Source organism: Macrobrachium rosenbergii, chromosome 56 (assembly GCF_040412425.1).
Source record: "Macrobrachium rosenbergii isolate ZJJX-2024 chromosome 56, ASM4041242v1, whole genome shotgun sequence".
NCBI lineage: Eukaryota > Metazoa > Arthropoda > Malacostraca > Decapoda > Palaemonidae > Macrobrachium > Macrobrachium rosenbergii.
Genome location: NC_089796.1, coordinates 45,380,135 through 45,403,691, shown reverse-complemented (window position 1 = coordinate 45,403,691; position 23,557 = coordinate 45,380,135). Strand labels below are relative to the sequence as shown.

Sequence of the window (23,557 nt, the reverse complement as noted above, 5' to 3'; positions counted from 1 at the left end):
ATCATCCTGAAACCCTTTAATATAATTTCAGTCTCATCTTACAACACTACCCTTAAAAACATATGGCTTACAGCTACACATGAAAACCAAATTCAAGTTGCCCCTACATTCAAACAGCCATTTTCTCTCAAACAATATTGAAGCTGTCCCATTTTCTTTTTTTTCAAATAGGAGAAACATTGGGAATTCCCTAGTAGAGTTAAATACTTTACAGTACTTAAATATTGAAATATCATTGAAAAAAAAAAAACAAAATTATAAATGTAATAAACAGTGATAAAATATTCTCTTCTGTTTGTACATTACAATGATTTACAAATTTTCAAATACAGGCAATCCCGTTTACAACGGGGTTCCGCTCTGACGCTGCGTTGTAAGCTGAAAATTGGCGTAACCTGAAATAATCATCAAAAATCATAAGACAACCTTACTTTTAATCCTTTGGGTATCCTTCAGGCATCTTGAAAACAACATAACCTGCATTTTTATGGAGTTTTTCATAAAAAACCTTCCAAATTTAGACCATTCTACTGTGTGTGAGAGAGAGAGAGAGAGAGAGAGAGAGAGAGAGAGAGAGAGAGAGAGAGAGAGAGAGAGAGAGAGAGAGAGAGAGACTGTCTGCATCACTGCTTATCCACCAGAACTATGTAAAATCTTACCTCATTTTTCCTAGTTACTGAAATGCAAAAAGTAATTATAGCATGGAAAATATGAAAAAATTAATAAAGTAAGTCACGTTATCTATAAAGCTATACAAAACAAACACATGTTACATATGCATCAAAAATCTCTCTCTTATCTCAGAGAGAGAGAGAGAGAGAGAGAGAAACAAATGCTACTCACCCTCCTGGAAGTGTATGCAAAGCCCTTGATATACAGTACAGAGAGAGAGAGAGAGATGGGCAGTTGGCCTTACTTAAATATCAAGTGATATTCATGAATTATTACGGAGAAAGAGAGAACATAATATCCATACTTGAAAATTACTAAATAATTTATCATGAAAAATGTATTTACTAGGGGATTCAAAACACACGGTTTTTCGGCAACACTTTTTTATCAAAGCATCAGATAAAGGTAAAAGATGGCAAGTGTATATTTTATAACCTACCTAATTTTTGCAAGTTACTAATTACCTAAGTTCGATAGTTTTGATATTTATAGAGTAAAATGAAGTCACCAATGCCGGAACCAAGAAAATCACAGACAGAGATCCTAAAACCATTCGTGACATTGTAAAGACATCAGACATCTCTTCGTTTTCACATCAATCACGTCATGCATTGCATTTTTTCTTATGTCAAGACTCTCATGTAAATATTCATGTGTAGAATTTTCTGGCCTTTCCGCCGATATGTATTTCATCATTGTACATTTATTATGTCTCTCAAAATTTTGACAAAGGAAAAATCTGCCATTTGTTTGTCTGTCAACAAACACAAATTGCTCAGAGTGTTTGTTTGTCTGTCACAAACAAAATTGGAGAGTGGGCACCAGGCACCACGTTTCCGTCCACACACTGTCATGTATACCTGTGCTCAGGTAATAAATAGGTTAATACCCAGTTGACCTTTCTTGTCCTCACAACTGGTGATCTGAGGAGTGACGGTAAACACAGCGATTTTGCTTCGCCATTAACGGACTTACTACGACCGCTTTACCTTCAGAGAGCCTTTAACGGAACCACACAGCGACAAAAGTCTAGGCCTCTGAAAGCTCCTTCCTCGGAGAACACCCATGCCACTGATGGATTAATTACAGCATAACCCTTCAGGTATGTTCTGGTGTGCTCAAACGGTTTGGCCCCGTCATTTACGATTCATGTCAACCATCCTCAGAAGTCATTAACGGAACCAAACGGCATATAGTTTTGACTTCTGACGAGCCCCAAACACCATTAACAGACTAAATGTGGCGTCTATTTTGCATTTTGGTGTGAGGAAGAATGTCAGACACTGAGGTAAAAAGTCATTCCGAGGACGCACAGATCTTCTGCATCCCTCTCTCGCCTTCGAAGGCAGCAATAAGCCAGGCAATAAACTCCCCCCATTCTCGCGTCAAAACACAGCATCCTGGTTTCTGCAACCAGATGTCCATTTCTGGGTGGCGAAAATTACAGATGAGGAGACCAAGGCGTATGCAACCATGACAACGCTACCAGAGGTGGTCTTCCCTCTGGTCTTCAATAAAATCACCCCATGGTTGGATTCGCAGCTAGGCAAAGTCAAGTACAGAGACCTGCAAGACAAGCTCATCAAAACATACTCCATGCCCATCCCAGAGAGAGCCCAACGTGCCCTCGACCTGATGATCCAGCCCCTGGGGGACGTATGACCCAGGGACGCCAGGGACGAACTCCAAGGTCTCCTGATGCTGCCGGGGGTCGACGCGGACAGTCGCAGGAAGGAGATCAGCTTGTCGCGAGAAATATTCCTGCAGTGCCTTCTGCAGGAGGTGAGGGGGCAAATCACAGATGCGGACGCCCTTTTAATGGACAAATTGGTGAACGTTGCACACAAACTCCACGAGGCCACCAAGGCCTCAAAACACACCGCAACACCCGCAGCCTGTAACCTGGTAACAGAAGACGACGAGGCAGAGGACACAAACATGGTGTACAGGAGGAAGGTGCCCTACAGCAGCAGAGGATGTGGACAAATCCAGCCTGGTGTTACTTCCATCGGAGGTTCAGAAGTGCCGCCAGAAATTGCAGAGCCCCTGTTCTTTCACAAAAAAAACGAGAGAAGCAGCCACAAGTAACAGCAGTGACCTCAAACCTTAAAGACTCCTGACTAGTAGGATTCTTCATCCATGATGCCATATCGAAATGACGGATGCTGGTAGACACCGGGGCGATGCAATCAGTGTTTCCGCCGTCAAGAGAGGACCACGACCACACATCCACCGCCGCAACCGCACTGGTGGCCGCAAATGGAAGCCCCATCCACTGCTATGGAACTTTGACCCGCAGAATATCCATCCTGGGCCGTAAATATGATTGGCCCTTCGTTGTTGCGGACATCAAGTTCCCTCTCCTGGGTGCTGATTTCCTCACACACCATGGATTTCTGGTAGGCGTCGGCCGAAAACGCCTGCTGGATACCGGAACCTGCTGCTCCCGACCACTCTCCACTGGGCCGGAGATGCCCGCTGTCTGCTCCATCTCTTCGAACAAGTACAGCACCCTCCACGAGTTCCCAGACATCTTCAAGCCAGAGCTGCGTCAGTTGCCGGGAGCCCAGGCCAAACATGACATCCATCACCATATCACCGCGACAGGCCTGCCAACAAATGCCAAATATCAGCGCTTGCCACCCAAAAAACTCCAAGACGCTAAATGGGCCTTCGCTGAGATGGAACGGATAGGCATCTGCAGGAAGGCATCGAGCCTGTGGGCGTCCCCCCTCCACACGGTAAAGAAACCAGACAGCTCCTGGAGGCCCTGTGGGGACTATTGTCGGCTGAACCTAGTAATGACACAGGACCACTATGCCTTGCTGAACATGCAGGACAAACAGGTGCCCTGCACAGGACCAAAGTATTTACTAAAATGGATTTACTCAAGTCTTATATTCAGGTACCAGTGCACCCCGACGACGTTCCGAAGACAGCCATCACCAACCCGTTCGGAACATATACCTTCTCCTACTCAACCTTCGGCTTCAGGAACGCCGGGGCCACATTCCAACGCTTTATGGACACCATGTTGGGGACCTACCTTTCTGCGTTTGCTACATAGACGACATATTGACCTTCTCCAGGTCCCCGGAGGAACATCTGTGCCATGTGCGGGCTGTGCTGAAGTGCCTGCAGGAGAACGGTTTGGTTGTCAGGTTCAACAAGTGTACCTTCGGAGCAGAAAAGGTGGACTTCCTGGGCCATGAGATCTCCCTGGCAAGTGTCCGCCCCATGGCCTCCAAGGTGGACACAGTAAAGAAGTTCCCAATGCCAAAAACGATCAAGTCCCTGCAGGAGTTCCTCAGCATGGTCAACTACTGCCGTCGCTTCATACCAGACGTCGCCCGCATCATGTATCCCCTGACCGCAGCCCTGAAGGGGAAGCCGAAAGCACTGGCTTTGGCAGCTCCGCAACAACAGGCGTTCAAGCAGACGAAGGCAGCCCTCACCAAAGCCACCACATTAACACATCACAACCCCACCGCCTCCCTGACACTTACCACCGACGTCAGCAACATCGCTTGCGGGGCGGTGCTGGAGCAGGTGTTAGACGGCTCCCCATGCCCACTGGCCTTCTTCAGTTGCAAGTTAACACCACCGGCGATCCGCTACAGCACATTTGACAGGGAGCTGCTGGCTATCTACCAAGCAGTGCGGCACTTCAAGTACCCCTTGAAGGCACCCCTTTTGCCAACCTCACAGACCACAAGCCTTTAGTACATGTGTTCACAAGGGCGGGAGACGCATGGTCTGCGAGGCAGCAGCGGCACTTGGCTGCTATCTCAGAGTTCGGCTGCACCATTAGCTACATCCCCGGCAGGAAGAACCCAGTAGCTGACGCCTTATCAAGGGCCGAGATAAATTCCGTCCATCTTGGCACAGACTACGAGGACCTGGCGAAGGAACAGGTCGCAGACACAGAAATAGCAGCCTACCGCAAGGCACTCACCGCACTGAGATGGGAAGACATGCCGATAGGAGGATCCAGTTCAACACTTCTCTGTGACACCAGCACTGGCCACCCGCGCCCCCTGATCCCCATTTCCAGGAGAAAGCAGACGTTCGATGTCATCCACGGCCTGTCCCTTCCATCAGGCCAAACAACGCCGCGCCTGATGACAGAGAAGCTCATGTAGAACGGTATCAGGAAGGACGTTCGGCAGTGGGCGAAGAACTGCATACCATGCCAAACAAGTAAAGTCACCCAGCACACGGAGTCAGGCATTGGAGAATTCCTTCAACCACGCCGGCGTTTTGGTCACATCCATGTAGACATCGTAGGTCCTCTGCCGCAATCAGGGGGTGCCAGATACCTCCTGGTGGTCATAGACTGTTCCACACGGTGGCTGGAAGCAACCGTAATGACGGAAGCATCAACGAGCGCCTGTGCAGAGGCCCTCCTGTCGAGCTGGGTCAGCCGTTTCGGTGTGCCTGGCAGCATAACTATAGACAGGGGCCCAGCATTCTTGTCAGAGTTCTGGGTCACCCTGGCACGCCTGATGGGGACAACTCTCCACAGTATGATGCCATATAACCCCGCAGCCAACAGCATGGTGGAAAGGGCCCACCGTTCGTTGAAGGCAGCTCTGATGGCACGCTGTATCAATGGCAATTGGAAGGCCCAGCTCCCCTGAGTCCTGCTAGGTCTCCGCACCACACTGAGGGCAGGCGGTGACGAATCTCCGTAGAGAAAGTCTATGGCGAAACACTAGCCATTCCGGGAGAGTTCCTCCCCACAGCACCGGACAACGCAGATACCTCCCTTCCAAGGCTGAGGGAAGTGGCACAAAAGTTCGTGCCCTGCCGAAAGACTTTCACGGACAGGACCCACGTCTATAGCCCTGAGGGTTTGGATACCTCCACCCATGTCTTCATCAGGATCAACGCCCAACGCCAATCCTTGACCAGACTGTACAGGGGCCCATACTGTGTCATCAGCAGATCATCCAAGGCCTATCTCATCAACATCCACGGGTGTGAAGACTGGGTTTCTGTCGACCGGCTGAAACCAGCTTTCCTGTTAGACAGCGAAACTCGGTAGAAAATTGGCAGGAGCCATCCTGAAATGGGGTCGAGGACATCCCAAGGGCTGCACTAAGGAAGTCTTCCGCTCGGCTAAGCAGCCAGGCGATTCAGCAGTCCAAGCCACCCCACGTCCACAGGTATCAAGAACTCAGGGCTGGCTCCTGCTCCCAAAGCAATTCCGTGATTGATTTTTCAGATATCTTCCAATCATTTCACATCAATCACGTCCTGCATTGCATTTCTTATTATGTCAAGACTCTCATGTAAATATTCATGTGTAGAAGTTTCTGGCCTTTCCGCCGATATGTATTTCATCATTGTACATTTATTATGTCTCTCAAAATTGCCATTTGTTTGTCTGTCAACAAACACAAACTGCTCAGAGCGCGGGTCACAGCGATCGGAGGTCAGGCACCACGTTTCTGTCCGCACTCTGCCATGTATACCTATCCTCAGGTAATAAATAAGTTAATATCCAGTTGACCTTTCTTGTCCTCACAACATAAACATATGCCATCCTAAGGCTCCACCCATCCACCAGGTAGGCAGTAAGTCACTAACTCTTACACAGTCTAATCTTCAACAAATTCGATAATGGCCAACAGGATATGGAATTGTCCCCATGATTGCAAGACCATTTGTGCAACAGCTTGCCACTTTGCATACAAGCAAGAAGACCCATGGCAATATTTACTCTAGTGTGAATAGGTAATTATTTCTATACTGGGTAATAGTTACTTGGCCACCCCAGAAGTGTGGAAAGGGGCTGTTAGACAATCCCCTCACTTTGAGAGTCTTAGAAGTTGGACAATATCCAGGAGAGCACAGAACCAGTCATCATTGATATCGCTAGCGACAATGAGGATGGGGATGATGACCTCTTCCTCGAGAGAGATGATAGAGACATTTTGTAAATAAATTATATATAGTGTGAAATGTTTTCTTTGTACACTCGGCAAGAAAAGTGAAGATACAGTTTTTTTAAATCTTCGGACATATATTGCTCAATAATGCGACATCTGGCAACTTTAGAAAGGGGAGGAGCTTCAGTCTTAGAGTGTTGGTTTTTTGCTTGACCTCCTATAACTTTCAATCATATTCTACGATTCTGACATCATTGATACTTAAATGCAGTAGTAAGCTTTACAGTATTCGTTCAAGTTGTAATTTGCAGCGGCAGTTCTGAGCAAAATAAACATTTTTCGACGTAACCTACCAATTAACCTTACACAAATGAATGTATGACACCACAATGAACGGAATGCTTGCACAATCGGAAACGCGATCTTCCATAGTGAAATCAAGAGTTAAATTTGAGCAATGTCCAAGGAAAAACGTGGGGAACAATACAGGAACAAATGCAATGTTGAGTTAAGCCTAGGCCTATATGTAGAGCTACTCATTTATTTTTTTTTTTTTTTAGAGATTGAGTGATACTATATTTGTATAGCATGTTTTAGCAATGGAGAGAGAGAGAGAGAGAAACTATGGCAACGTCAAGAAACATCCAGTTACTTGTGTTTTCCCGCCGAAGTGCTCCACACATCATAGAAAACGCTCTTGCAGATTTAAATAGATTTGGTCAACTTACCGTAGCTGTCGCAACATTTACTGCCATTAATTCCAGTTGACTTTTAACACCATGAAATACAAATATGAATGTGTAAAAATTGAAGAAATTATCACTACCTCGTATGATGATGCAATAATAAGCCTGTCCATAACGGAAAACGAGTAAATATTGCCGTTCTGATAAACAGTACTACACAGAGATATCCACACACTATCTTTTAGATCTCTATGAACGAAGTCATCTGAGGAATTCTGATTACTTCAGGACATGCATGGTGTTTTTAAGTATCTGAACGTTTTTGTTTTGCAGATTTAACATATATGATATAATTTGCATTGTATTTTCATATTCTAGAGTAAATTTACCGAGATTATGTGTTTTCTGCAAGAAAAATTAAAATTCGATGAACGAAATCTAAAGAAAACGAAATCTAAAGAAAACTGTACTGAGAGAGAGAGAGAGAGAGAGAGAGAGAGAGAGAGAGAGAGAGAGAGAGAGAGAGAGAGAGAGAGAGAGAGAGAGCATACAGTAACCTTGTGTTGCTTACACATGAAATTTGGATTTTGAATATTTTTACAGTGATTAGAGATGAAACATCAACAGTGATAGAATATTCTCTTGTGTACTGTTGTGTGTGTGATAATAATAGTCAAACTTGTAAAAAAGTATGGTTCAGGAAATAAAAAAATATATGGCAACATGTACCTACCAAAAAAGAATAACAGCACAAATGTCGGGACGATTAGTTTTCTCATACATATTACGTTCATGATACATCAATATAATACAGTATACATGGATTCTGTAAGTTAAATAACATTTTATTGATATTTTGATGTTTTTACATTATAGGATTTGTATACTGAGAGAGAGAGAGAGAGAGAGAGAGAGAGAGAGAGAGAGAGAGAGAGAGAGAATGTTTATGAACATTAGTAGGCTGTTTTGTGTTTTTACAAGATATTTATTTAGCATTTTATTGATATTTTGCTGTTTATGTTAATATTAGTACAGTACTTGAAAATTAATAAATAACTTTATCGTAAAAATGCATTTAGCAATGAAAATATAAAAATCAGTAATTAGTGAATATTGCTCTACCAGAGAGAGAGAGAGAGAGAGAGAGAGAGAGAGAGAGAGAGAGAGAGAGAGAGAGAGAGAGAGAGAGAGAGAGAGAGAGGATGGACTGAGTTGTTCACATCTGAAATCTGTTTTTGATTTCGCGGTATTTTAATTTAAAATTTTATTGATACTTTGCTGTGGTTGCCTTAATATTAATACTTGAAAATTAGTAAATCAATTTTTTTTATCTAAAATATGTATTAAGTCATGAAGATAAAATAAAAATCATAATTAGTGAATATTACTCTACAAATATAAATTTTATTCCGTTTGGATCGGCGTCGTTTGAAATATCATTGAAAATCATAAGAAAACCTTACTTTTAATCCTTTGGGTGTCTTGAAAACAATGTATCCTGCATTTTTATTCAGTTTTTATATCAATAAACCTTCATATTTTTACCATTCTGCCATTTTGAAGCCATATTTCTTCTGTTGGATCGACGTCGTAAACCCAGAACGTACCCAGGAAATCATTTTTGATGAATATATTTAAAGAGCGTTGTAAACTCGGAACGTCGTAAGCTGAGTCTGGCATAACCTGGGGACTACCTTTAATATTAATGTAAACACAGCAAAATATCAATAAAATATTATTTCACTTACAGAATCCATGGATACTGTATTATACGGATCTGTTATCATAATGTGTATGACAAAAAACAATCGTCCCCACATTTATAATATTTACATTCTGAGAATCAGCTGATTGTGACTCACTACTACCGAAAGAATTAGGAAAATAATTTTTTAGTTGCTAAAAGAACCAAATATCAAGATATTAATTCATTGAGAGAGAGAGAGAGAGAGAGAGAGAGAGAGAGAGAGAGAGAGAGAGAGAGAGAGAGAGAGAGAGAGAGAGAGAGAGAGAGAGAGAGAGAGAGAATACAGTAACCTTGTGTTGCTTACACATGAAATTCAGATTTTGAATATTTTTACCGGTGATTAGAGATGAAACATCAACAGTGATAGAATATTCTCTTGTGTACTGTTATGTGTGTGATAATAATAGTCAACTAAACTTGTAAAAAAGTATGGTTCAGGAAATAAAAAAATATATGGCAACATGTACCTACCAAAAAAAGAATAACAGCACAAATGTCGGGACAATTAGTTTTCTCATACGTATTACGATCATAATACATCAATATAATACAGTATACATGGATTCTGTAAGTTAAATAACATTTTATTGACATTTTGCTGTTTTTTCATCATAGGATTTGTATAATGAGAGAGAGAGAGAGAGAGAGAGAGAGAGAGAGAGAGAATGTTTATGAAAATTAGTAGGCTGTTTTGTGTTTTTACAAAATTTTTATTTAGCATTTTATTGATATTTTGCTCTTTATGTTAATATTAGTATAGTACTTGAAAATTAGTAAATAATTTTATCATAAAAATTGTATTTAGTCATAAAAATAAAATGAAAGTACAGTAATTAGTGAATACGGCTCTGAGAAAAAATTCGTGAATTAGTGAATTTTCAGCGATATATTTCGAGATAAGTTCCACAGAACAACCCGCGACTAACTGAAGCCGCGATTGCTGATCCATGATCTAGCGGGGCCCCACTGTAATTTTCATTTGAAAGATTTTGTCTCCATGCGTTGAATTTGGCCTGTTTGTCATGGTAGGTATGTCTACAGGTATCATTACAGTGTTCCCCCATTTTTACGTGGGAATAGGTTCCAGAACCTACTGTGTAAACGCACAATACGTAGAAATGCAAAAATCCACTCTAAACATGCTTATATAAAACTGGATTATAACTGCCATGTACTCCTTAAACTAAAATGCTTATAACTGCCTATTTTAACATTTCACTGCTTAATTTGATAGTTTGAACAAAAATATAACTAAAATTATCATACTATAACAATTTAATAGTTCAAACAAAAATACACCTCTAATCATCATCCCAAAACACCCAAAGTAACCTTACATTACAGTACTCTCCTACTGCTGTTACTCTTAAGTAGGCTATATACACCCCTAAAACACTTATAACTGCCTATTTTAACAGTTCATTGACAAACTTGACAGTTCAAACAAAAACATGCCTCAGACTATCATCCCAGACCACCCTAATATTTCAAAGTCTTGTTGCACAATAAAGTTCAAGCCTACAACTGTTACCCTTACGTATCCCCCATCATTCAGACACGCAAGTTTACTTTGGTCTGGTTAAACAAATCATTTACAAAAAGAAAAAAAAAAAACTTTGGCCTACATAACTTTGTGCATCATTCTGCTCCTACAGTATATAATGCACCAGGCATATACTTTACATATATTTTCCTGTCTTGTAAGATGATTTTGAAATTATATTTACTGTACAGGTACGTATTTAGGAAAATATACATACGAGAGAGAGAGAGAGATTTTTCTGTATCATCTGTAGTTATTTTATTTAACCCAAATGGGCGGCGGCATCATCATCATCATATACTGTAATTTAAAAATTTATGCATTTTTATAGTAAATTATGTGAAATTTTAAACAAATACATATTCGGATCTTTTCCCAAGCTCTCAATTGAGGGGGGAGAGGGCGGACCACCTGTCATATATGTCAAATATCTGACTGGACCCTCATGGTCAGATATTTGACATATATGTTAGGTCCAACCTCCCACCCTCAATTGAGATCTTTGGAAAAGTTTGGGAATATGTATTTGTTTGTTTAAAATTTCACATAATTTACTATGGATAGTAGTAGTAGTAGTAGTAGTAGTAGTAGTAGTAGTAGTAGTAGTAGTAGTAGTAGTAGTAGTAGTAGTAGTAGTAGTCCATAACTTTTCTCACTGTGTGTGCTGTTTCTAGTAGCACAATTTTCTAAATGAGTCCTGGGGCTACTTTGGCATCTAGTTTTTCCAGATTCCTTTCCAGGGATCTTGGGATTGTGCCTAGTGTTCCTATGATTATGGGTACAATTTTTACTGGCATATTCCATATCCTTCTTACTTCGATTTTCAGGTCTTGATACTTATCAATTTTTTCTCTTTCTTTCTCATTTACTCCGGTGTCCCATGGTATTGCGACATCAATGAGTGATACTTTCTTCTTGATTTTGTCAATCAATGTCATGTCTGGTCTAACTGGCACATATCACCCTATCTGTTCTAATACCACAGTCCCAGAGGATCTTTGCCTGATCATTTTCTATCACTCCCTCAGGTTGTTGTTCGTACCACTTATTCCTGCAAGCTAGCTGGTGTTTCTTGCACAGGCTCCAGTGGAGGGCTTTTGCTACTGAATCATGCCTCTTTTTGTAGTAGTTCTGTGCAAGCGCTGGACATTTGCTTGCTATGTGGTTTATGGTCTTGTCTTTCATATTGCACTTCCTGCATATGGGTGAGACGATGACAAATGAAAAAATACAGTAATTAGTGAATACATACGTGCTGCTCTACGAAAAAAAGTGAATTAGTGATAATTTTAGAGATACAGCCCCAAAAAATCCACAAATTAGTGAAATTTCCCCCGCAGACAAGTGAATGGTGTTCCACAAAAATCCGCAACAAAATGAAATGCAAAAATGTGAAGCTCATAAAAATGGGGGGGGACACCGTACCCAAGCCTTTGACAGCCTTGAGGAAATGGTGAAGGATAAGGTCAATTGCCTGAAACATGATGATACTGGTTTCTTGGTTGTTCAACTCCATGTTATAAACAGGCCATTGTTGCATAAAATTATCCTGTATTGGTTAAAGACCTTCTCTACTGATGGTTGTTGACTTGTTTTAAAACACTGTTACGTGAGCTACAAGGTTTCCAACATACCCTAGTACATGAAGCCGTTCACACAAGAAAAGTAAACTGCAGAGAATTTTATCAAGCCATTTATCAAGAAGTCATCTATCTGGTAAAGTAAGTTATCTGCAGGTTTCAAGACTGTAGGTGCCATCACAAGAACTAATTGTGGTTAGCTGATTTACATGAACATTTACATAACTTATCAAATTACTGACCTTTATGCGCAGTTTATAAGACTCCAAAGTGCTAATACAACTGAGGAAATATTTTAGTTTTCAATTTTTTTTTTACATTAGTAACAGAAAAACCTTGCCTAACTCTTACTTGCAATAGCGTGACTTGTCTAAATTAACCAGGTTTTAACTGCTCACAACAGATATGCTACTAAAAAAAAATAGTTTTTTACCATTTATCTACTTGAAGCATGACTGGTGAGTGATGATACAGTGCCCCGTTTTTACATATTTCACATTTCCACATTTCATTTTGTCATAGATTTTTGTAGAACACATTCACTTGTCAGTGGGGAAATTTCACTAATTTGTGGATTTTTCTTTAGGCCGTTTCTCTAAAATTATAACATTCACTTTTTTTCAGAGCTACACCATGTATTGACTAATTACTGTATTTTTTCATTAAATATATATGAGAGAGAGAGAGAGAGAGAGAGAGAGAGAGAGAGAGAGAGAGAGAGAGAGAGAGAGAGAGAGAGAGAGAGAGAGAGATTTTTAATAAATTTCTGGGAGATGGTGAGGACTAACCACGTTTGTAAGATAAATAAAAGATTTACCTAATAATAATGATAATAATAATGATAATAATATAATAATGATAATAATGATAATAATAATGATATAATGAAATAATGATAATAATAATAATAATAATAATAATAATAATAATAATAATAATAATAATAATAATAATAATAATAATAATAATACACTGTATTAAAAAAATTTATGCATTTCTATAGTAAGTTGTTTAATTTCAAACAAAAAAATTATTTACTACAATAAGTTGTTATTAATCTTTGAAATGATATCATCATTTCAATTTCATCATAAACATTTTTACCTTTAAAAATATATACATAGAGAGAGAGAGAGAGAGAGAGAGAGAGAGAGAGAGAGAGAGAGAGAGAGAGAGAGAGAGAGAGAGAGAGAGAGAGAGAGAGAGAGAGAGAGAGAGAGAGAGAGAGAGAGAGAGAGAGAGAGAGAGAGAGAGAGAGAGAGAGAGAGAGAGAGAGAGAGATTCGTAGCTATTTTATCTAACCACCAAATGGGCAACATAATAATAATAATAATATAATTATAATAATAATAATAATGATAATAATAATATTAATAATAATAATATACTGTATTTCTTAAATTATGTTTAATTTTAAACAAATTCATCTTCCCTATCTTTCCCAACTCTCTCAGATATTTGACATATATGACAGGTCCAACCTTCCCCTTCAATTGACAGAGTTGGAAAAGATTGGAAATATGAATTTGTTTAAAATTAGAAAATTTACCATAGAAATGCATAAATTTTTAAATTACAGTGTGTTACCATTATTATTATTATGTTGTCCATTTGAGTTAAATGTATAAGATGACTGAAATTATATTAATATTTTAAAGATTAATAACTTACTGTAGTAAATAATTTTTTTATCATAAATGCATTTGTACGTAACATGACGTACAGTAAATATTTCAAAATCATCTTACAACATAGGAAAATATACGTAAAATATATACCCACTACATTACATACAATAGGGGCAGAACAATGTGCAAAGTTACGTAGGCAAAGAAAATGTGTGTATCTGAATGGTAGGGGATACTTGAGAGTAACAGTTGTAGGCTTGAACTTAATTTTGCAACATGACTTTGAAATGATATGAGGGTGGTCTAGGATGATAGTCTGAGGTATATTTTTGTTTGAATGGTCAAGTTTGGCAATGAACTGTTAAAATGGGCAGTTGTAAGCATTTTAGGGTGTATACAGCCTACTTAAGAATAATAGTAGTAGGAGAGTGCTGTAATGTAAGGTTACTTTGGGTGTTTTGGGATGATGATTTTGGGTGTATTTTTGTTTGAAATATTAAATTGTTTCAGTATGATAATTTAACGTATATTTTTGTTTGAACTATCAAATTAAGCAGTGAAATGTTAAAATAGGCAGTTTTAAGTATTTTAGTTTAAGGGATACAAGGTATTTGGCAGTTATAAGCCTGTTATAAGCATTTTTCGAGGGGATTTTTGCATTTCTGCAGTAGGTTTTGGAACCTATTCCTGTGTGAAAATGGGAGAGCACTGGAATTATGATACTTGTCATAACTGAGATAATTTGATGAATCTGGTTTTTGTCCTTTATCAATGTTGTGGCAATAAATGAATGTACAGTATCATAAACTGCAGTTTATGTTTAATCTTAAAATTTTAAAAGTAATATGTATTTTTCCTAACATACAAACCTGAAGTTCTTTACACAAGAATTAGCTTTTGAACACAAGCTTGAATGGCCATTCAAACTTACACAGGGGAAGCCTCACTCACCTGTCGGTCTGCACTCCACTTTGCCTTTCAGCCCAGGTACCAGAGTGAGGGGTGGCTAAGGTAAGCTGTTAATGTAAAGAACTTTAGGTTTCTGTGTTAAGAAAAATACAAATTACTTTTAAAATTTGCTATTTGTTCCTACACAAATAAAAACCTTGGTTCTTTACATAGGACTCTTACCCACTGGTGGGAGGACTCTGGGTACCCTCTGAACCAACTGGTAGGTTTGCCCAACCTGGGGTGTTACCTTCCTGGTCCATTTAGGAGCAGAGGAAGGGACCCTGCACCTCTATTGCACTGCACATATAGTATGTAGCAGATGCTAAATAGTATGTAGCAGATGCTAGAATTCTGGGCCATTAAGTAAAGGGTTTGTAAACCATAGCTCAATCAGGCTGTAGGAACCTATACTGAAGTGCCAGAGACAATAAAACAGGTAATAACTATTGAGCTTGCTTTATTGTCTGTCCTCCTCTCCCCTTGCCAAGAGAGGAGTGGAACGTGCATCCCTTCATTGTCAAAGGAAAGACTGGTGTTCAGTCAGATAGCTAACATGCACTCAAGGCGGGCTCTGATCATGTAATTACTGGGTAAGTATATATAAAACCTTATTTTATTATAAAAATGTCATTTTTATATAATTAACTTACCCAGTAATTACATAGCTGATTCCCACACTGAATGGAGGTGGGAAGGGTGGACATATCTACCCAAAAACATTATTAATAGTAGTGAAATTTGAGAATAGAAATTTGCTAACACTGAATCATTGTTGTTGAACCTTACCTTTTAAGAGAGCTGCTACAGATAGATACTGCCTCTGGTTGGCATTCATCTTATCCAGTAGAGGCAAGGCAATATAGCCTTGAGGGCCTACTACTGCAGTGGGTGCTTTGCAGCAATGGACTCAATTTCGATCACTAGCAAAGAATACAAGGTTCCCATGCCCAGGGCGCAGTACCGCACAAAATAACAAGAACAAATACAGTCACCACAACCACCAAAACAAAAATTAAAAACACCAATACCCAACCATTAAAATTAAAGGACTGGAGGGTACTCCAAGTACACAGTATTCCCAGGCTTCCCTGTGACTCAACACTACGCAAGGCGAAGAGAATAAAGAAAGGACATTGCTTTCTACATTTCCTCCCCCAACACCACACCAGCCGCATAACATGAACCCAAGGTAATGCACTGATCATAAATCATTTTGATATCCCTTAAATAATGAGATGCAAACAATGACTTCCACTTCCAAAAAGTCGACTGTACAATAGAAGCGAGGGATAAATTGTGATTAAATGCCAGAGACGTAGCGACACACCTTATCTCATGGGCCTTTACCTTACATGAGGAGAGAGCATCTTCGCTAACCATGGAATGAGTTTGCAACATAAGGTCTCTGAGAAAGAATGCCGGGCATTCATAGAGAGACCGTGAGGGATATTTCACAGAACACCAAAGATTGCTTGAAGTACCACGAATAGACTTCGTTCTGTGGAGATATACTTAAGAGCCCTCACCGGACAAAGCGTTCTCTCTTCTGACAGGCCTACTATCTCAGTCAAGCTTTTAATCGTAAAAGAACGAGGCCATGGATTTGATGGAGATTCGTTCTTAGCTAGGAATCCTAGGGAAAAGGAACAAACTGGGAAAAGCCGACATTTTTGTCCAAAGCATGTATCTCACTGGACCTTTTTTGCAGTGGTCAAAGCAAACAGAAAAAATATCCTGATGGACTGCATGGGTTCAAAATGTGAACTGACCAGCCATCTATGAACTATGTCCAAATTCCAGGACACTAAAGGCTTTTCTTTAAGCTTCATGGTATCAAAAGACTTAATAAGCTTCATGGCATCAAAAGACTTAATAAGATTGGACATATCTTGGAAGATAAGTCCATTCCTCTGTGGCAGAAAACAGAGCTTAGCACTGATCTGTAGCCCTTAATGGTAGAAGTAGCACTGATCTGTAACCCTTAATGGTAGAAGTGGAGAGACCTTTAGCCAAGCATAAGAAAAGCAGAAAGTCTGCTATTTCTGTTACAGAGGTACTAGAAGAGGACACATTATTTCGGCTACACCAAGACCTGAAGATAGACCACTTAGCCTGGTAGACTTTATCTGAAGGCTGCCTTCTGCACTTAGCAATTGCATCCGCAGCTGTTCTTGAAAAGCCATTCTTTCGGAGCAATTGCTTAACAGCTTGTATCCTGTTAGGGCCAGTAAGGACAGGTTTTGATGAAACCATTGGAAGTATGGTTGCCTGAGAAGTTGTTGCTTCTGCAGCAGCAGCCTTGGGAAATCTGCAAGAGTTCCAGCAGATCCGGAAACCACTCCATCGCTGGTCAGAAGGGGACTATCAAAATCGTGGACAGGTTTTGATGAGACCGGAATTTGAGTACTTTTCTCACCAAACTGAATGGGGGAAAGGCATACAGATCTTTGCCCATCCAGTCCTGCAACATTTGATTGGTCACCCATGCTAAAGGATCCGGTACTGGTGAGCAAAGAGAGGTAGTCGATGGTTCCTGGAGAACGCAAATAGATCTATCATGGGTTTCCCCAAGAGCTTCCACAGGTCCAGGCAAACCAATGGATCAAACGTCCATTCCATGGGAAGGACCTGTTTCTGGCAGCTCAATTTGTCACCAGAACATTGAGTTTCCCTTGGATAAAGCGGGTTACCACTTGCATGTTGTTCTGGTTTAACCAAAGAAGGAGAACTTTCGCTGTTTCGTACCGAGAGAAAGAGTGAGTTCCCCTCTTTCTTGATGTATGCCAGTGCAGTCGTGCTGTCCAAATGCACTGCTATAGACTTGCTGCGCACTTCTAGGGCAAAGCACTGCAGGCCTAGAAAGATCACCCGTAATTCCTTCACATTGATATGACAGTCTTTCTGTTTCTGGGACCAGGTACCCGACACTTCTTTTGCCCCTAAAAGAACTCCCCAACCTAGATTTGAAGCATCTCAAAAGAACTCTAGGCTAGGGTTCAGAGGGAACTCAACCAAAGGAGACCCTCTTTGATTTCCGTAGTTATCGGAAACACAAACAAGTCCGGGAACTTTCTCCTCTTCCAGCTGGCTCTTAAGAAGAATTGGAGAGGTCTCAGGTTAGCCTCCCCAGAGAGACGAACTGTTCCATGGACGAAACTGTGCCCAGGAGGCTCATCCATTAATTGGCTGAGCAATAATCCAGCTCCAAAAACTTGCTTACCGTCTGTAAACACTTTTCTACTCTCTTTGGGACTGGGGAAAACCCGAAAATCCTGAGAGTTGATCATCATTCCTAAATAAGGAATCTCCTGAGAAGCAGTCAGTAGACTTGTCTTGATTTATGAGAAGACCCAAATCCTGGGCCAGGAGAAGGGTTCTGCGAATGTCCTCCGTACATTGAACTCTCAAGTGGGAACGTAGTAGCCAGGTGTCGAGATATATAGAGATATCTTTATAACCATCAGATGAAGCCACTTTGCAAGGGGAGCCAATACTCTGGTAAAAACTTGAGGGGCTGCCGAAAGACTGAAACAGTGCCCGAAACTGAAACAAACTTGCCCTGGAAAACAAACCTGAGGTACTTTCTCGAAGCAGGATGAACTGGAATATGAAAGTAAGCATCCTGCATGTCGATGGATACCATCCATTCTCCCTGGTGAATGGATGCTAGAACTGACTGGCTTGTTTCCATCTTGAAGGCTGCCTTTTGGACAAAGACATTCAGGGTGCTTACATCCAAAACAGGTCTCCAGTCCCCCAACAACTTGGGTACTACAAAGAGATGGTTGTAGAATCCCGCAGAATAAATGTCCTCTACTACCTCTAAAGCCTCTTTCTGAACAAGAGACTCAACCTCTAGCAAGAGGGCAGCAAACCTCTACGAGTCTGGAGAGTAAGCTGTCAATGCGACAGGCTTGCAAACTAAAGGTGGTCTGTTCACAAGCAGATAGCATAGCCCCCTTTCAGGACAGACACTATCCAGGATTCTGCTCCCTTCTGTTCCCACTGTTCCCAAAAGAGGAGTCTTACTCCTACCTGAGTATGAAAGACTATATCCTCACTTGTTGGTGGCTCTTGTCCTAGTGTATGGTATAGATCAGGAGCTCTGAAAGGCAGTAGTCTGCAGAGATGTCGAAGATCTGGGTGGAAGAGCAGAAGACTCCTTAGGGTGTCTCGCAGGTTGGGTCCTCTGTGCTCTTTTTCTGCAGGTCAGAGGCAATTTCTAAAACTGTAGCCTGAAGAAAAAGATGCTTCCTGTCCAAGGGGGAGAAGAAAGGGGCCGACCTCCGAGACGGTGTGACCCCTTTTGATGTAAATGAACACCACAGTTCTCTTTTCTTTAGAACACCCATGGTGTAAAGACCAGCCAGCTCCTGTGCGCTGTTATGAATACCTGTCAATACAGGAAAGCACACCTAAAAGGTCCAAAGAGGAATCTTGAGGCAAGCAAGAGCAGTCTCTAATCTTGCAAGCTAAAGCACCCAGTGCCCAGTCTAAAAAGCTCATTACCTCAAACACTTTAAAAATATTCTTTAAAAGATGAGCAAGCTCAGAAGCCGAAAACATGCTTCTCCCATAGCACAGAATCTATAACTTGGCCTAGACAGTCTGGAAGACAGAAAACAAAAAGCTGCTTTACCTTGCTCTCTCTTTTCCGCAAGCCACCCCTCTACTTCGTTCAGCACCTTTTTTGCAGAGGAGGAGAGAACCAGCTTATGCAACTTATAAGAACCAACTGACTGAGCTTCCAGAAAAAGGGCTGAAGCAGGTGATGAGGAGGGAGTTGCTGGCAAAAAAGAAGCTTGGAAAGGTTGCTAACAGGAACCTCAACAAAGCAGAATACACTGTCGAAGGAACATCCTAAGCCGCTACGGCCTCTTCCTCAGAAGAGACAGGTGAAAGGGATAAGTCTGCTAGAGTCTGAGATGACGGAGGTGCCTGCCTTCCGAAGCAAACTTAAAATGTTGTCTAATCTGCTCTGGATAGGATCAACCGAAGGAGGAACACTGCTCGGGGCAGACCTCACCGACTTCCCTTAGGCTACCAGTTTGACTCCTCCCAGGTGCTGGGGAGTATGCCAGGGACCTTGGCCTAGGAGAATCAGCGGGCCGAACAGCCACCTCCTCCACTACCATCGCACTAGCACTGGGCATTACCGGGTGCTCCAATCCACTTTTACCTATTAAAACTTTCACTGATGACTCTAATTTAGTGATCGACTGCACAATTAATTTGAATCGCATATCGATTTTCAACTCTAGGCTGACCATGGGGTTGGGATCAGAAACGTTACAGTTGGGTAAAGGAGGGGTTTGCACAGGTAGAGGAGATAGAATGGGATCAGAAGAAATTACAGGTGCAATCGTATCCAACTTGGTGGACGAATCCTGACTAGCTAAGGCTTTACTAGTCTCCCTAGTGATAGCTTTCCTTTTCCTATCTCTAGCCAGTTTCTTTAGATGAGAATCTAAGGCCTTCCACTTTTCTGAGCCCCATTCACTGCACTCTTCACATCTCAAGTCAACTGAACATGTTTGTCCCCTACACTTAATACAAATGGTGAGAGTCATATGATTCCTTAGTAAGTCTCATATTGCAGCCTTTACTACAATACCTAATACTGGAATTACTAGTGTCAGACATCATGAATAATCCAAAGACAAGTCCCAAAAACAGGCAAAAAGTCGTAAACTGGTGATCAAAACTTGCCTAACACTAACTAAATAGTGCCGCAAGGCTACAAAAAGAATACTTCACCAATTGTACACAAGAACACACAACCAGCACAGTATAAATTCCAAAATTCAAGCTGCTGCCAACCACAGTACTTCAACCATCAGCCGGCAGAAACAAATTGAAGCTCTTTGGTATGTTGTACCTATTCTTCCCCCGAAAGTGGGTGGGGCACGTCGCCATAACCAAAACAAACTAGAGCAACCTGCAATTTCAAAATTTTAAGCTGCTGGTTAAAAGATGCTAATAGCTATGTAATTACTGGGTAAGGTACTTATATAAAAAAGTCTATTGCATAAAGAAGCTTAAATCAATGAACAGCAACAGTATTTCCATTGTATGAACAGTGTAGAAGGCACTTGCTTACTATATACTCAAGTGGTTAATACTAAAGCATTTCCTTATTAGCCCTTGATCCACTTCTGGTGCTCTAACAGTCACAATAACCCTAGGCAGCTGCCTTTCATTAGCCTCATTTACCCAAGTGATTACCACAAGAGACTATCACCCCTCACTAATTATAATAACTGCAGCTGCCATTGTTAAACAACAATTAAAGGTTTCACATATTGTGATAAATTTGTGAATCTAATTACCAAACTCTGTTGCAAATACAGTCAGTGAGGATAAAAGTTAATTGTTACAATGAAATGAATTACTACTCAATACATTCTTAACTACACCTTACCATTTTTAAAATCTTTCACAAACTCTTCCAAAACATCAGTGCTGAAGTCATCCTCTGGACTCAAGGGATACCTGCAAGAAATTTAACACCATACCTGGTAACCATCAGTCACTATTTCTTCTTCGATAAAAGGAAATCCTAATCCACTTTGTCTACCATACAATTCAATACAACTTATGAATGTCTTGACTCCAGTCTGTAATAGGCAATACTGTAGTTCAATTGTACTTATTTTTCATAAACATTACAGTAAATAAAATTATACAACTATAAATACCTCATGTCTTATAAATATTAAACAAGCTAAAGATAAGTGTTACAATATAAACATTAAACAAGCTAAGATAAGTGTTACAGTCATCAGGATGAACTGGTAAAATTTACATTTTCTAAACTTACTTAGATGTACTTGACCAAACACCAGCATTGACATTTTCACCAGAATCTTCAAGACCCAAGCTTTTTAACTCTTCTTCAAACTCCTCTTCATTTGATATAGCAAAGAGAATATCTCTATTTTTATCAGCAACTGGTAAAATCTTGTTACGGATGTACTGAGTATCTGCCACAAACAAGAAATAATTTACTAATAGTACAATATAGGGTTAAGTTTAATATGTTGTACATCACAGTAACATGCCTTAGTAAATGTAACAGCAGATATGAAGTCAAATAAAAGTTCAAAATTACCTTTAACATATTGATGAGAATAACTGACATCATAATACACAACAACAAGAGGCCTAGTCTCATATTTGAAGTTCATATTACTCCTCGTTCGCTGTCCTACAAGCGGGACACTTTTCTTAGCAATCCATTGCGCTATCTCTTTGTATGTCCCTGTTGTCTGTAATAAAAAGGGGAAAGAATTTTAATGGTTTATCTGCATCTCAACTTCACTTTGGGGGTTTGATTTTCTGATAAGTACCAAAGTCTGTTAATTGACCTAGACCCTATTTTATAGCTTGCACTTGAGTATTTTCCAAATTTCTTAACAGCTAAAACTAACTACATGGTTCCTCACAAACAAACCTCCACTTTACACTTAATAATCAATTCAAGAGAATTATTAAAAAATGTACCAAATCTAAGATAGCAGCAGAGGAAACAATAACGATAAGCCCTACTTTGAGTGTCTTATGCAGATCTGGGCATGTGCACTGAGGGCAATCAACCTTGAATGATACAAGTTGCATGTAAGTGAAGCAGATTATGATTATGGGTTCGTACTGAAAAATGTGTTTTGTATTGTAAATAATTTTAACACTTAAAATTATTTACAAAATTGATGACAAACAGTGTGTGCGTCAATCACATTTATGGTACAAGCATTAAGTTCATGGAATTAAAGAAGGAAAGTTTCTGGGTGGTCGAAAGTTATTCACTGATTTGACTTATTCCCCCACCCCCTGTGGTCTTGAGGCTATGCAAATGTTCAGTTTTATATAGACAACTTATGATTTCTTACCTCAAATTTATATTTACTGTTATTGATAATGAATGTCTAGTTCCCACTATAAGTTTATAACTGGAAACAAGCTCATGATTATACATGACTGGGCAGGAAACTGGACAATCATTATCAGCAAGAGCAACCAGAGATAAGAAATTTTAAGAATTTTTTTTGTGAATTCTGGTCACTTGCAAGTTAAATAAGGATCTGATGTTTGCTATCATTGACTTGTTGCCTCCAGGTGCAGTTACATAGTTTTAACCTCTGCTTTTTATTCTATATACAGTGTATACTTATATTTTTTTAAATTGTTCACTTTAGAATATTGTAACTGAAAGAAAATTAAATAATAAAATGTGACAAAATTTACCCTCAGACAATGAAACTTCGATTGAAGACTGTGGCAGATCATGAAACAGAGACTTGTATAGGCTAAATTGTAAGAACATTTAACAGCATGGTCTCTGTCTAGTATGGGATAACAAAATATGACATCTAAGGTAACCCAGTAGCCACAACATCCCTGCCATTCAGTAATTTCTTAGATCAAAATGAGAGGAATCTTCAGCACCCTTAGCTGTTAGAATGTTTTTTGAACAAGGTCTTAATTATATCTTTTAATTATTTTCAGGTGATTTGATGGTTGGTTATTATATAAAAAATACCTCAAGACCTCAAGTTTTATGTTATAAACATTGTTTTAAATAGTAACTTTGGAGGGAGGTCAAAGGAAGAAGTCATTAAGTCTCAATCAAATGCTAAGAGAGGGAACTGAAGACGGTAAAAAGTTTAGTTGTCAATAACTAGCTCTGACAGGAAATGGGTCTCGGAATGCACATTGAAGTTTATCTAGATGCTCAATTGAGTCTTTTGTAAGGGCCTCAGTAATAAAAAACCATAGCTTGTACTCGATAAAGAAGACTGAAAGGAATTGTAATGAACAATCACCACAGAAAGCCAGGTCTCCAAAATATGCCAAAAG

At 40.0% G+C, this 23,557-nt stretch overlaps 1 protein-coding gene across 1 annotated transcript in view; it reads right to left on the bottom strand.

Moving 5' to 3' along the window:
• Positions 1-23,557, bottom strand: part of LOC136836303 (protein disulfide-isomerase A4-like) — a 142,323-nt gene that overhangs the window by 4,382 nt on the left and 114,384 nt on the right. The window contains exons 8-10 of the mRNA XM_067100423.1: positions 21,813-21,969; positions 21,522-21,684; positions 21,123-21,193 (exon numbers count right to left, since the gene is read on the bottom strand). Of these exons, the coding sequence (XP_066956524.1) occupies positions 21,123-21,193; positions 21,522-21,684; positions 21,813-21,969 (391 nt within the window). The remainder of the gene's footprint in view (positions 1-21,122; positions 21,194-21,521; positions 21,685-21,812; positions 21,970-23,557) is intronic.